This window comes from Calliphora vicina, chromosome 1 (genome assembly GCF_958450345.1).
Source record: "Calliphora vicina chromosome 1, idCalVici1.1, whole genome shotgun sequence".
Taxonomy (NCBI): Eukaryota; Metazoa; Arthropoda; class Insecta; order Diptera; family Calliphoridae; genus Calliphora; species Calliphora vicina.
In genome coordinates this window covers 38,073,845-38,089,647 of record NC_088780.1, presented here as the reverse complement: position 1 = coordinate 38,089,647, position 15,803 = coordinate 38,073,845, and the positions used below count along the sequence as shown (strand labels likewise).

The 15,803-nt window shown below is 30.5% G+C and overlaps 3 protein-coding genes across 4 annotated transcripts; 1 reads left to right on the top strand and 2 right to left on the bottom strand.

The window, feature by feature from the left end:
* Window positions 1-538: 538 nt before the first annotated feature.
* Cortactin (cortactin) lies at window positions 539-7,493 on the bottom strand. 2 transcript variants are annotated; one of them, XM_065509197.1, is made up of 6 exons: window positions 7,360-7,493; window positions 6,294-6,483; window positions 5,823-6,226; window positions 5,637-5,758; window positions 3,386-4,396; window positions 539-1,192 (listed from the first exon to the last, which is right to left on the bottom strand). In XM_065509197.1, the coding sequence occupies exons 2-6, from the start codon at window positions 6,452-6,454 to the stop codon at window positions 1,103-1,105; spliced, it is 1,788 nt and encodes a 595-aa protein (XP_065365269.1). In that variant the 5' UTR covers window positions 6,455-6,483; window positions 7,360-7,493; the 3' UTR covers window positions 539-1,102. The 2 variants fall into 2 exon arrangements, with proteins under 2 accessions (XP_065365269.1, XP_065365261.1); XM_065509189.1 differs by lacking the exon at window positions 7,360-7,493 and having other exon boundaries at window positions 6,294-6,519.
* A 131-nt stretch (window positions 7,494-7,624) lies between these two features.
* RpL13A (ribosomal protein L13A) lies at window positions 7,625-9,636 on the top strand. Its single transcript, XM_065509179.1, has 3 exons — window positions 7,625-7,768; window positions 8,221-8,461; window positions 9,128-9,636. The coding sequence occupies exons 1-3, from the start codon at window positions 7,748-7,750 to the stop codon at window positions 9,481-9,483; spliced, it is 618 nt and encodes a 205-aa protein (XP_065365251.1). The 5' UTR covers window positions 7,625-7,747; the 3' UTR covers window positions 9,484-9,636.
* Window positions 9,637-12,962: 3,326 nt separating this feature from the next.
* On the bottom strand, window positions 12,963-13,838 carry LOC135958267 (meso-2,3-butanediol dehydrogenase-like). Its single transcript, XM_065509167.1, has one exon. It carries the CDS (start codon window positions 13,753-13,755, stop codon window positions 12,985-12,987), a length of 771 nt encoding a protein of 256 aa, XP_065365239.1. The 5' UTR covers window positions 13,756-13,838; the 3' UTR covers window positions 12,963-12,984.
* Between the last annotated feature and the right edge of the window lie 1,965 nt (window positions 13,839-15,803).

Below are 15,803 nucleotides of genomic sequence, written 5' to 3'. Positions count from 1 at the left end.
GAAACTATTTAAAGTTTTCATTTAATAAATCCTTGGAAATAACCGCATACAATTATAGTAGCAAAGGAACCATAAATACATACATACTTATTTTGAATAAAAACAAACAATAAAAAGTTCAACATACATTTAAATTTAAAGATTTGAAAGCCCAATCACTTAACAGACACAACACAAGAACAAAAGTTTGGGTTTTTCTAATACACCAACGATTAAAGTGTTCATACAAATATCAAATAGATTTTTAAAAGCTAGAAACAAATGTTTCAAATCATCACAACATTTTGACATGTTTGTGAAATGTCGGTATGTGTTTTTTTTTTGTGATTTGCCGGTAGCGTTCTCACAAGCACGCAATTCTTATCTTAATACCCACGACACTCAACCATGCATTTTGCTTAAGTATATAAAGCAAAATACTAATATTTAGTAGACATTATCTAAAAACTTATATTTAGTATTTAGACGAGCAATATTTTAAAGGATTTTTATATCACGTTTCTTTTTTTAAAACTTTACAACTAACTAAAGAAAGTAATTTATCATTTTATAGTGTTAGTTTTCAGAAGGTTCAACTTTTATTTAGTAAAACTTTTAATACAGTCTGCGTAATTTCTTTATTATTTTGAATTTTCGTTAAATTATTGACTTTTTCTTTCTTCGTAATGAACAATTATTTGACACAATTTTTTTTATATATGCCTTGTCTTTAAACATGATTTTTTTAATGATGATTTCATAATAACAATGTTAGTTTAATAGTTAAATGCTTAAGTTAATTTGTAATGTAATGAAGAAGAAAAAATTATGTATGTATTTAAAAAAAATAAAATTTTTAATAATATAAAAAAAAATTAAAATATTTGTAAAAAATACATATGTTTAAAACATACAAAAATAGAATGTTTAATACCCACACATAAAATATGTAAATTGACTTTTGTTTTTGGACATAATATTATAGCAAAATCAGAATTATCGTTGTTTTTTTTAAATAAAAATAATAAAAATTAAAATACTTAAAGAAATTTTGATTTAAATAAAATGTTTCTATAACTGTTATTGTTGTGGATGGTTGGTTGTCATGACCAGCTATAAGAACTCAATTTTGATTATTAACAACTTGCACATAATTGGCCGGGAAGAGACCATAACGATTTTTACATAAGCCACGCCACCAGCCTTCATCGATCTGAAAGGAAAGTAAAACAAAATAACATTAAGGTTGTAATTAAATGTGTATGGATTAATGTACTAATAAAAATAGTTCTAATTTGACAACAAAATTACAAATTTATAGAAAAACGTTGATTTCGCAAAATATCTAAAAAATTTCAAATGATTGCTAATTCCGATTTCGGTAGGACATTCGGCAGTAATAAGATTTTTCATGCAGAAGCCGTATTGAAATTGGTTTAAAGTACAAATAATTGGAAAATAACGCAATACTTAAAATTTTAGTGCACAAAATTTTACCAAGATTGAAAAGAATTGATTAAAAAATAATTTTTACAATCGATCATAATAAATATCATAAAATATACTATGACTCTCAATCCCAGAATTCAAATTTATAATCCCAGACTCAAAATTATAACACAATGGAAGATTTATCATATGTGGCTATAAGAAAGTGGCAAAATATTTCAAAGTAGACAATTCATTATTTAATTGGTTCAATTCATCATCGCTGTGAAGCAATAACAATATCCAATAGTAATTTTCGTGTAAGTTCAAACATTTTAGTTTGTTTTAAATTTTGATATAGAATTATTTAAAGTAATTATTTTAAATTAATCTCTTATATAAAAATGAATGTATGTATATCCGCGTTTATTTGTTTGTTTGTCTGTGACTTATAGGAGCATAAACAACTGGACCGATCCTCTTGAAATTTTTACTGTATGTTTCTCTATATCTGGAATTAACAATAGGCTACTTTTTAAATTTCAAGTAGGCGTGGCACTTCCCATACAAATTAAATAGTTATTATAGAATATCTGCAGTCCTATAATTGTGACAGTCTTCAAACTTTATTATCAGTGCTTGAAGTCTAACCAAAAATGGTAAGGATCGGAACATACAAAGTAAATACATAGGTATTTCTAAATATCATGAGAACTATAATTGCCAGATTCTTCAAACTTTGTCCGAATAGATTGCCTGAAAATGGTCTGGATTGGATTAGTGGGCGTGGCACCACTCATTTAATTAAATAGTTAATTTCGAATATCTGGTGAACTTTAATTTTGAAAGTCTTCAAACTTTACACGATTCAATTTCGTATCACTGCATGAGGTTTAACAAAAAATTGGAGGTATCGGAAAAGGGGTGAGTCACCTACCATACAAAGAAAATAGTTATTTCTATATATCTTGAGAACTGTAATTGCAAGTTTTTTCAAAATTTTTCCGAATAGCTCTCTACTCATTATAGATAGTTTGGCGTAAAATGGTCGGTATTGAAGCAGTTCATTTATTTTTTTATAAAATCCATTCACAGTTATTTTATTTTACTACAATAGGGGTAGCAAAGCGTAACGGGTTAAACTAGTACCTTAGAAACCTCAACTAAATTCGCCGAAACAGTTTTTCGGGTTTTTAAAATTTAGTCTAGTCATAATTTTATTTAAATTTTCTCTCCGATCTGATGTTAGTTATATGTTAATGGCACAGTATGGATATCAAAATAAGCATTCTGATATTTACACTTTATAATTTTATTGAGTTATAAAATAAAAATTTTAGTTTATTTTATTTACTACTGCATTTCCCACAAAAAAGTTTATTGTTTTATAACCTTATAGATGTCATAGGTAAACATTTTGTGTCTTGAACATATAGCTAACATCAGATCGGCAAGGTTTCCAAAAATTCGAACTAGATTGAATTTCGAAAAACGGAAAAACAGGTATCGGAGAGGTTTTAACGTTTCTTAGAATGAATTAAACTTTTATTCACAAAAATTTTTTGGGGCCATTCTACTGTATATGCTTTATAGGATCGCAAATTAATATTGTAAAAATTACAAAAGAAATATTTTCTATACTTATACATATATCGTCCCCTTAATTAAACAATAGTGCATAATTTTTTTCCCATTTCGAAATAATTGAGTTTAAAATTTTTGTGTTAGTAGATATCTAGAACAAAAGTAATATTTCAATTGATCTTTTGACCCACTTTGTGGAAGTAGATTTTCACCAAATTTTTACCACATATTTAATCAGTTATGTAGATTCTTATTATGCAATACATAAATAATTCTGTATATGATTATATGTACACTATTGTTTTATTGAGGGGACGATATGAATGCTACAAAAATAACAATATTAAAATTTTTCATAATTGAAATAGACTTTTGCGGTTTGTTGTTTTCTTACCATTTCAATATGCGTTATAATATCATCAGGATCAAAGGATATTTCATCATCGTCATTGGCTTGATAATCATACAAAGCAATAGCATGAATATGAGTATCTTCAATGTAGTCGGCTAAATTATCGGAATTTCCATAAACACCCTCAGCATTGGCAATAGGTTCGGATTCTTGAGCGGCTGTTTCGATTTGTGACACAGGTTGAGCTTGATGTTGCTGTTGTTCTTGTAAAGTAGGTTCTGGTGATTTAGGAACAGACTGTTGTTGTTGAACTTCACTTTGATTCTGATACAAAGGCTCTGGTTCGACTACAGCAGGAGCAGCCACCTTTACTGGTTCGGGTACTTCCACTTCAGCGGTATAAGGTGGTTCAGGTGACTGCACTTCGGGTGGTGTGGCCACAGTATCTATTTCTATAGAGGGTATTAGATCGGGAGGTGGCGCTAAAACTTTTTGTTGTACTGGCTGTACCACCTGCTTGACTTCAGCCACTATTTCCGGTTGTGGTGGTTTAACCTCTTCAATTTGTTCTACTTGTTCTTTAATCTCGGCCTTAACTTCTCTTGGAATGTGTATGGGTTCTTTGCGTACGTTGGTGGTTTCTTCTTTAGTGGGTGATTGCATTTGATTGAATGCACTTATAGCATTACCTATGCCACCCTCACGTCCTGTCACAATGTGTGAACGGGCTCCCTTTGGTGGTGGCTGCTTGGCTTCATCTGCAGCTGGCAGAGGCTTATTTTCCACAACCGTTTTCTTTGCAGCCTCTTCGCGATCTCTCTTATCTTTAGCTTCACGTAAACGTTTTTGCTCATCGGATCTTTTGCGACTCTCTTCTTCAGAGTTTTTAGCTAAATTCTCAAATTTAGCACGTAGATTTGAGGGTTTTGCTCCCTCAATAACGGGTTTAGTTTTAGTATAATTTGTGCCAACTTGTTGTTTGCCACCCTCTTCATAAGTGGCCGCCGATTTATCCATTCGATCTTTTTGTACGCCGAATTTTCCGCCGAAACCCTGGTGGAGATAAAAATAAGTTTTTTTTATTATTCAATTCAAAGCAATAACGTTGTATTTAGATAGACCGAAAAATAACTATTATTACTTAAAATATTACAAATCTAACCGACAGCCAAGCAAATATTTAAGAACACACAAACGAGCAAATCTGACTTGTTTAAACGGGATCAGAGAAAATTGTTGGGTACGATGGGTTAAATCGGGTTCAATAAATCAATTGTTCATTTGCGATCCCATAAAGTATTCTGGATGGTTATAGATAGCGGAGTCATTATAGCCATGTCCATCTGTTTGTTGAAATCAACTTTCCGAAGACCCCTAATAACTTAAAAATTAATGGATACATCAATATAACGGGTATGTCCTGGTTCGAAAAAATCGACCCAGAAATTGGTTAGATATAATAAAAAAACAACCAAATTATTTTTAAAAACTTTTTTTAACAAAAAATTTAATTGTATATTACCAAAGCTAAATAGAGGAAATTAAAAATTTCAACATAATTATAAGGTTGAAGACCATTTGAATGTTTTAAATGAATCGTCAACCATTAGTCATCTTAGTTTTTTTGCCGATAAAAATTTTTATTTGTAAGTTTATTGCGTATTTATGGTAAACGACTAAAAAATCCCCTAAAACTGTATTTAAAAAACAGAGGGCCACATTTTGTAAAAGGAAACGAAAAATTTTTAAATAAATTGTATGTATTTCTTACGTTATGAATATTTTTATTATACCCTTCACGCAAGAGTCGATATACAAAAAATCGTTTAGTATATTTTAAGAAAGAACTTTCGTCGACGATGGATTGTTGCAGCAATAACACATAGTAAAATGTTATTCGTCGCTTATTTGTATCTAAACTCAAATCATTGATTCTTGCGTGCATTAAAATTGGGAAAATCGGCCAACAAATGGCTTAGATTTCCTCGATTTTTTATCTATATCTGGACTTCTAAGTCATTCACATAAACAACACAGATATCTAATAATAGACAGATCATTACTGTTTCGTTCCACAAATGACTGAGATATGATCAAAAATGTCTTTACAAATATCATCTTTTAAATGCTCTTAGACAATAAAATGCAAATTTCTCATAAAAATTCCCCTTGACAACTTAAAAAATCTACTAAGTCGGTGCATAAATGGTTAAGTGACGCTTTTTCACAATAACATGCAAATTTTACATAATAATGCTACTTATGCAACACAAAAGAATAAAACTGAACTTACAATTTTATGATCTACTTGGCTTTCATGTTTCTGTGGCGCCTCAATGTGATCCCAACCAACAGCCGATTTGTCCTTGCGATCTTCCTGAACACCAAATTTACCACCAAAACCTTTGGAATAATCTGAAAACAAAAAACACACTCAATATTAAAAAGTTTTCTCAACATTTCATCAAACACTACCAACCTTTTTGTGACTCATGTTTCTCCACCTTTTCAACGTGATCCCAACCAACAGCTGATTTGTCCACACGATCAGATTGGACACCGTATTTGCCACCAAAACCGGTGGCATAGTCTTTTTGTGAGGCATGTTTCTCAACCTTTTCGATATGGTCCCAGCCGGCAGCCGATTTATCCACACGATCTGATTGGACACCAAATTTACCGCCAAAGCCAGTGGCATAATCCTTTTGTGAGCCATGTTTCTCTACCTTGCCTTGGTAATCATGACCCACAGCCGATTTGTCCATGCGATCGGTTTGTACACCAAATTTGCCTCCATAACCATAGCCAGGATTGATTTCTTCAATTTCCTTAAGTTTTTTGTCCTTATCAGCTTTTTCTGTTTCAGCACGCAATTTATCCATGCTAAACAAGAATCGAAAGTGTTTTAAAATTATAGGTATGTATATTATTGTTTAAAACAAAAACTTACTCTATAGCTCCGGCTGTACGACCGCTGCCCTCTATGGTTTTGGCACCCCATCTCTGTTCCTGTTCACTAACATCATTAACAAAATCTGGATCCGTTTCCCAGTCATCATCTTCAGCGGCAGTGGTATTTTCTATTTGTAAACCCGCAGTGGCCTTCCACATTTTCTCTAAAATTTCTTTTTTCTCTGCTGCTAAAGAAACAATAACGACGACGACAACAACGGTTTTAATAATAACGATATTTAATATATTAGATTACAATGATTAGTCATCTAAAATTTATAAAGAAAAAGCAAAAATACTTTTTAGGCCAAACGAATAAAGATAACAAAGACCTGCTGCCACCATACACTCAACATAAAACAAGAAAGTATATAGTCCGACCATAAAACACCCTACACTGAGAATCATCTTCTCAGTGTAAACAGTATCCTTTTAAACGCCAAAAATTAGTTGACATGTCTTCTGTATATATGAAACTTATTTGTGTTGAATTTTTTTTGGATAGCAAAATTGTTAAGATATTTATGCTAGTTATAGTGATATTCGGAAGTTCGTCTTATGTGGGAGCTATGACCAATTAGGGACCGGTCACAAAATTTGGTACTGCGAGTTCATGTTATATAAAACTTATTTGTGCTGAATTTGGTTTGGATATCTATATAACTAAGATATTTATGAGAGCTTAACTATTTTCAGACAGGCCAGTTGTATGGGGGCTAGGAGAAATAATGGACAGATTCTAACCAAATTCAATATACTTTGTCCCTGGGCAATATAAAAGTTTGTGTAAAATTAGCTTTGAAATTACAAGGTTTACGTGGACGGACGGACATCGCTTAATCGACTCAGAAATTTATCCTGATCGGATTAGTATACATTAAGGTGGGTGTTGGGATAATATTTTTGTACGTTACAAACATCAGCACAAACTCAATATACCCTCCCAACTATAGTGGTGTAGGGTATAAAAAAGAAAATGCACTTGTTTTTCTTTATATGGGGAGTGGTCAAAATAAAATTGCAAACTTTTCTATATTTTACAAAAACAACTAACACCAACTTACCAAATATGTTAATCACAAATAAATAATACTCTCAACTTGAACAATTACAATTAATATAGGATTTAAATTTAATAAATGTCAATAATTTTGTAAAATTTAATGGAAGAAAGCTATTTTTTTTGTTAGTTTTTTATCTTTCTTGTTCTCTTTAAATTGTCAACTTGTTTCTGTTTTTCTTTTTGTTTGTTAATTCATAGCCGGTTGTAACACAGGCATGTTATTATTTTAAAGCTCCAAAATACAACCTTGCTCGTACGAAATGCAACACTGTATACAATTTGACATTTAAATGCTTGCGCAAGCATGTGAAATGTCATAAATTTCAACATGGCCGTTTCCGCCCAAACCAACCAATGCTCGTCCATTTCTTTCCGTGCGGTTCTTAAACATGAGTGGTTTAACGAATAGGGTAAGTGGTGATTAATTTTGAAAAAACACCAATTTATTAAGAAAAATTATTAGAAAACTAAATAAAAATGTGCCTAAACAAATAACAAATGAAATGTGTGTAAAAAATTTAAAGATTTTTAACAAAAAATGGAAAATTTCGCTAAAAATGCTGCAACAACTTACACGTGCTGTAAAAGTGACATGTATCAAGCATTTGCCCATCATTGCAATGAACAAATATTTGTGTTAATTAAAAAGCCATGAATTATATATAATAAATCATGTAAAGTGCTACATAAAAACCAAAAGTGCAGAAAACTTCAAATTAAATGTAAAAAGAAATCTTTCTTATGGGCAAATTGTAAAATTTGTATTTGTTTATGTGTGTTTTTGTTGTTTGATGACATCTAACCTCAATTTACGAAACATTCATGGTGTATTAATTGATTGTTTTTCTCTTTATTTTTTTAGGCCGTTGTTATTGATGGTCGTGGCCATTTGGTCGGCCGTTTGGCTTCCGTTGTTGCCAAATACTTGTTGCAAGGTGGCAAAGTTGCTGTTACCCGTTGCGAAGAATTGAACCTTTCAGGTCATTTCTACAGAAACAAAATCAAGTACTTGGCTTACTTGCGCAAACGTTGCAATGTCAACCCTGCCCGTGGTCCATTCCACTTCCGTGCTCCTTCCAGAATCTTCTACAAGGCTGTTAGAGGTAAGTTTATCAACAAATTGAAGCAATTTTCTAATATTTCAAGAGTGGTTTTATATGAAAGTCGATGTGATGAACATGCATGTTTGCAGAAATTGGCCATTAACATTTTGTTGGCAGCTTAAGTTTACCTTGTAAGTGGATGCTTCTAGTTGTATGTGGAACATTTTTGTATAGTAAACAAAAATACATGACAACTTTTGGAAATAAATCTAAATACTTTGGATAAACACTATCGCAGATAAATCCATCTTTTGAAGCTATACTTAAACTTTCGCATAAAACCACCTTTGAATTCATTTACCTTTCATGATGAACTTTTATCTTACCTACATTATTTGAATTCGAAAATATGTAACAAATCTATAACTGATTGTAAAAAATTTATTAAATTTTTACATCGCATCGGATAAAACAAATTTTTAAACAATTTCTTTTTTCTGTTTCTTTTTAGGTATGTATTTTAAAAACACGCTATTAAACTGTAAACTTATAAATCCAAGGGCTTTTAACATGATGAACAAATTTTCTTACCTACATTATTTGATGTGAAAACATGAAACCAACCTTAGAAACTGACTGTTGCCCGAGCTAAACAAAACTGTCTAAATGTTTACAATGGTCACCAAACAAATATTAACGCATTATTGTATTGTTGTTTATTTGCAGGCATGATCCCACACAAGACCAAGCGCGGTCAAGCTGCTTTGGCTCGTCTCCGTGTCTTCGATGGTATCCCATCTCCCTACGATAAGCGTCGTCGTGTCTGCGTACCAATCGCTATGCGCATCTTGACTTTGCGCTCTGACCGCAAATACTGCCAATTGGGCCGTTTGTCCAACGAAGTTGGCTGGCATCACGGTGATGTTGTCAAGAGTTTGGAACGCAAGCGTAAGGCTAAGTTGCAAGTCACCTTGAAACACAACAGACTCATGAAGAAGTTGACTGTCCAGGCACGCGAAAACATTGCCAAGCAAGCCGAACCCTTCAACAAGATCATCAAGTCCTATGGTTACGAATGTTAAATTTCGTATTATACTTTTTCTATATAATTTAGTTGTGTGAAAAGTTTTTTTTATGAAAAAACTAGTATTTTTTTAGAAAAAAATTAGGGACGGTCTAAAACAAAAGAAAAAGCCCATATGTTTTTAATAAAAAAAATAAGTTAAAACAAATTACTTGAGCCTTATTTGGTGTTGTGTTTTTATTTTATTTAGATGTTTTGTATACAAAAAAAGAGAATGATTAAATGAATTCAATTGTGTTTCTATTCATGAGGTCCTGTTCTGTAAACCGAATCCAAGCAACGATTTCGGTTTTAAACTAATTAATATAGGTATTTTGATGTTCTGTGAATGGAATCCACATGATATACTCGTTTTACTTTGTAGTAAACTATCCTGTTTTAATGTATAAAATCGGGCGATTTGCAGAAGATTAATTTGGCAATTATTCTTTATTGAAATCATTCGATTCACACAGCAAGGGCGAACATTTTTCTGAGCATACAAAAAGATGTCTGTTTATGATCAAAAACTAATTTAATCGTTTATGGAATAGAATAAAATATACATAGAAGCGTCACTGAGAGACAAAAAGCCTATGTCGTCAAAACACTAATGCCCTAATTTTGTAAATCACTTCACAAAGTGATATTTATATGGAAAGCAAAAACAAAATTTTAAAAATTTGTTTTTGTTTTATATACAAATTCTTAACAGAACAAACGCACCAAAATTCAAACGTTGATTTGCCTTTCAAAATTTGAAAATTTTGTATATAAAACAAAAACAAATTTTTAAAATTTTGTTTTTGCTTTCCATATAAATATCACTTTGGTGACGTGATTTACAAAATTAGGGCCTAAGTCTTGCAACAACAAAGTACATTGTGAATCAATGTATTTTGTTGTTGTGTCAGCCATAAAATTTGAGAAAAAAAGACGACATAAAGTAATGATGGCAAATATGCTTTTTCGAACGCTAAACTTTTATTATGCTCCAATAATGCAATGTGACTGCATTTATGTACGGACTCACCACGTAACAGTCAAATTTGTCTTAAATGTGTTTAGCTTAAAAATTTGAATATCTGAGCTTTTGAATTAAGATTAGAAGACTTGATTTTGGAATTATTTAATACAAATTTTTACACATAATTAACTTAGTAATGTGACTATACCGACTGAATTTCAATAAAATCGCATCATTTGTCTATTATTTTGGCATAAAAGGTGTAATAATGGGACGTGCAATTATCCTTTTAATTACATTATTTTCCACAATATATTAGAGAGAGTATATAAATTGATGAATTCTGAGATCAGGGGGGTTACTGCCGAATTCGATTCGAAAGGAAATATTTTCCAATTACAATGTATTTAGCACACATTTTCGGATTGAGTTACGCAATAACCTCCCAGAATGAATATAGACAAGGGTTAATAAATTGCAAAAATTTACCTAAAATTATACCTATGCTTTTTATACAAATACATATTTTAATTACTTCTGGTCACTTATGACATAAAATAAGCGATATATGTACAAAATAAATTTTAAAATTTTGTACATTTCGTGCAAATGTCCTTACAACTCTAGGACGAACTCAAATTTCAAATTTGTTTATACGTAAATAGCTATAAGAGAGAGCAAGACTGGGATAAACTATTGAATAATACAGCTCAGCAAAGTTATGATTTTCCATACTCTTTAAAATTAGCATTTATCAGTCCAGTTCTGAAAATCAAATTTTATGAAAGTGATTTGAAATCATAAAATAGGCACAAACATGTTTGAAATTGTGTGATTTTAAACCGTTCAAATAAGTCGATTTCAAATCACTTGCTTATTTTTTTAATTACTTGCGGACATTGTAATAAAAGAGCTTCGAATTAATTCAATTTGAGCTATTTTACAAAAATCTTAATTCAGAAATAAAAAATGTCATTCATTCCATAAATCCATTGCCAACATCTAATTATTTAAAGGTTTTTATTTGAATATAATTCGTTCATAGTTGAATTAATTCATAGCAGAATTCATTCAACTTTTGAATGATGTTTATTATTTATTAGTTCAAATCTGATATAAATTGAATTAAAATTTTTTTCTTCATTCAGTTTTTTTTTGCTTTTAATCTTTTACAAAATGAATTGAAAACAATTTAATTAAACCTTTTTGTAATAGATTTGAAAAGCAGAAAAATTTAAAGCATTCAATAAATGTTTAAAGGTATTTTGTAATGGATTTGAGTTATAGAAAATTTTAATGATTTAATAAGGAATTAATTCTATATAGAATGAATTCTCAAACGAATTAAGCCTATGAATTAATTCATAATGAATTCATTAACTGAATATATACAGCCCAATATATATGATATATAATATGAATAAAAATTCCGCGGGAGTTTTTTCCCTTTTCTCATTTTTCCTATCCAAATTCAATGTGAAAAAAACTCCCGGGGAACAAATTCATAAATGGGCTGATAGTCTTATATATAGTCGTTTCACTCATGGTGAAGGGTATAATTATAGGTCTCAAAGTCAAACTAGAACAAGTACTGGGGCGATACTCCCTAATTCGATTCGAAAGGAAATCGTTTCGAATTTCAACGTATTTATTACACAATTTCGAACATTTCCGTTTTCGGATTGAGTTACAAAACACTTTTGAAATTCAATGTTTAAAGTATACAAATTCGAACAAATTTATTTTCGAAAGGAATTACATAATAACCCCCATGGATATATGAGTACATTGTACAACTATAGGTGGAACTAATACATTTCTACCTACCTAGTACCTAGTATACAGACCAATGTTTTAAAATGTGTCCATTTTATTTTTGTCTAAAATAAATGTTAGTACACAACTAAAATAATTATTAAAAATACTTTCATATTGTGGAAATTTTTATTCAGCTGAGTGTAACCTCTATTTTCAAGCAATCACATCACTGTCGGTTTACGTACCGGAATGAATCGAGTTTACTCGACCAAGGGCAGACAACCCAGCAACTACTGCTGCAACAACTATTTACAGAAAAAATATTTTTTTTTAATACTTATACATTTAAAAGAAAATGGAATATAGATTTTCTGGTGGTCACACTTATTATGAAGCGACCAATTATCACAATTTTGTAAAGTATTCAATATAAGAAAAATGTGTAATTAGCACTCTCGCTTTTCATCAGTAAGCCAAAACCAAAAAGAAACCAATCTCTTGCTAAATATTGTATATAACACCTTAACTGCTTAATTTTTCTCATGGCATCCAAGAATTGGAAACAGGTTGCATGTTATGTTATCTTTAAACTAGTACACAATTGTGTAATAATTGAATCATCCTACAAATTATAAATACATATCGTGGCTGCATCAATAAAGTTTTCAAATGGACAAGTAAAAAATTACTTTATACAGATTTTGCTTACAACAATTTATTTGTAACAAGGATTTTAATAATAATAATAATAACAAATGCTTTTTTTTAAAAAAAATAATTATAAAAATGTACATCCTATCTAGGACACATAGCATGACGTCCACCGTCGACTGGCAAACTAGCACCAGTAATGAAACTAGCCTTATCACTAGCCAAAAATGCAATAACGCCAGACACTTCATCAACCTGACCAGGACGACCCAAGGCATGTGTAGTTCTAGAATGTTCCAAGAATTTTGCATATGTCTCCTCATTCATACCACCTCTCTTGTGAATTTCGGTAATAATAACACCAGGATTAACCGAATTACAACGAACACCTTTCAGGGCCAACTCAAGAGCAACACAGCGTGTGAATTGATCTACAGCTGCTTTGGATACATTATAAGCCAAAACACCTGGGAATGAACGTATACCATTAACACTGGACACATTCACAATGGAACCTTTAGTTTTTATCAATTCCGGTACAGCCAACATGGTTAATTGGTAGACGGCTCTTATATTGGTGTTCATAACACGATCATATTGCTCCAAACTGGTATTTTCAATAGTGCCGGTCTCCAAAACACCAGCGTTATTAACTAAAACATCAATTTTACCATATTTATCCATAGTTTCGGTAACAATACGTTTTACATCTTCCTCATTGGACATTTCAGCCTGGACGGTAAGGGGAGCTTGTCCCTTGATGGCTTTAATCTTATTTGCCACTTCTTGTAGCTTATCAACATTGCGACCCACTAACGTCAGTTGTCCACCCAATTCGGCAAAATGTACTGCAGCCGCTGCGCCAATTCCGGAACTTGATCCAGTAACAATAATAACTTTGTCAGTAAAGTCCATATTTGGTGTAAAATTACGTATTTTTTAAAATATTTCTAAAGTTTTCAAGTGTTCCAGCAGCACACACATTGAAATTGTTGAGAAGTCAAGTAGTCGGTTTTTTTAGGCAGGCTAGTTTCAAGGGCAAATGATCATGAATGTTCTAAGAAATTATTTTATTTAGACCACCCTGTTGTTTAATGTAAACAAATACAACTGTTTCGAATAGGGAGTAAATTTAACGAATCCGAAGAGTAATAGATGCGAACATGAATAATTAAGGTTCACAATACAATGGAAACTTTTACAGATTTTCAATTAATAAGTCAATATTCTTAAGAAATTTGTTTTTTTTTTGAAGCTTTTATTTAACTTGCTATTTTAGTTTGTTTGTGATTTTTTATACCTGAAACAATGCAATATTATGAAATGAAATTCGAAAATTCGAATTTATGTTCGAAAAATTTGTAGGGGGCGGATTTATATGCAAATGCATGTTTTTTTCGAACGTTCAACTACAATGTAGACTAATTATCAGGGAAACCAAAATATGCAAATGCATGTTTTTTCTGGTGATTCTAATGAGCACATGGATAAGATATTTACACGTTTCAGAACTATTTAAGAATTTTGGCATCGATTTGTTAGTGCATATTTTACCCTTAAATGCATATTTTTGCATATATTTCTTATAAGAGCATATTTATGTCTTATTTTTGCGTTTTAAGAGCATATTTTACTGTTTAATAGCATATTTTGACTTTATCAAAAACAAGTTTTGTCTAACTTATTTTTCGCTGTTGTGTTACAGGTTTTTACTTCCTTTGTTTAAAATTCAAGTATGTAAAATAGATGGCTTTTTTAATATAAAATAAGCACTATTTTAATAATAGTGCCATCTAAATATCAAATTTTAGTTCTAATTCAAACTTAACCGTTCTAAGTTCTAAGAAATTGTTTTTGTCTTTTAAATTTGCTCCAATAACATCAGTTGATGTCAAAAGCACATTTTCTATGTACCTATAAAAATGTTTTCGGATCCAATTTGAAAATTTTAGTCAATATTTTGTAATTAATTGCAATAATAACCTTAATTGAAGAAGTGACTTTATATTTATATAAAATATCATCAAAAAATACCTCTTGTTATACTTGTTTTAGTTCATGTTATTTTTGTTTATTTTATGTTACTTTACCTTTTTAGAAATGGTTAAAAATTATGTAAAAGTTTGTTTTTTTAAGAGCATATTTTTTAAATTTTAAGAGCATATTTTAAAGTTTTTACTGCATATTTAAAGCGTTTAAAAAGCTTTTTTTAAGGCATATTTCCGGTTTCCCTGCTAATTATGGCATCGATTTGTTAGTGCATATTTTTGAATATTTTATTGATAATGCTTCTTTTGTTATATTTTATTTCAAGCTGCATATTTATATGCAGTTTTTATTAAAAATATATTTTTTGTCGAATTTGTTATAGAAATAGCATTAAATATTATCAATTAACTTCCTTCAACATTGAGAAACTGGCACTAAGTTCTTCATGTCTCTATCAGCAATTGAAAACTTCCATTTCTAAACATTTTGCATCAAAAAAGTTTCGAGTTGTTATTAAGTATCAAAAATTTATGAATGTGCTGTTTTTACAATACAAGCGAGTGATTTAAGTGGATGTTTAACAAAAGCAAAAAATATGTAAAATTTTCAATCTAGTACTCGCTTGTATTATAAAAACAGCACATAAATGTATCGAAAACATTCATAATTGTTTTCATTGCAATTTCGATTTATAAGAGATTTTGTCATCGAAAGATTTTGTAACTTCACACAAACAGTTACCACTCCTTACAGTCATTTCGCAACAGTTCTAAGAGGTATAAAAATATAAAAAGGAAATGTCAAAAAATAATTGAATTTTAATTTTTGTTACAAAAAATTAATTTTCAAACATCAATTTACTAACAATTGATGAAAAACTGGTAATTGATTGTACCATGGGTTTAATTGTACCCATAAATAGAAATAAATAATACAAATGTATTTTTGTTAAAATTTTATGCTTAAAAACGCAT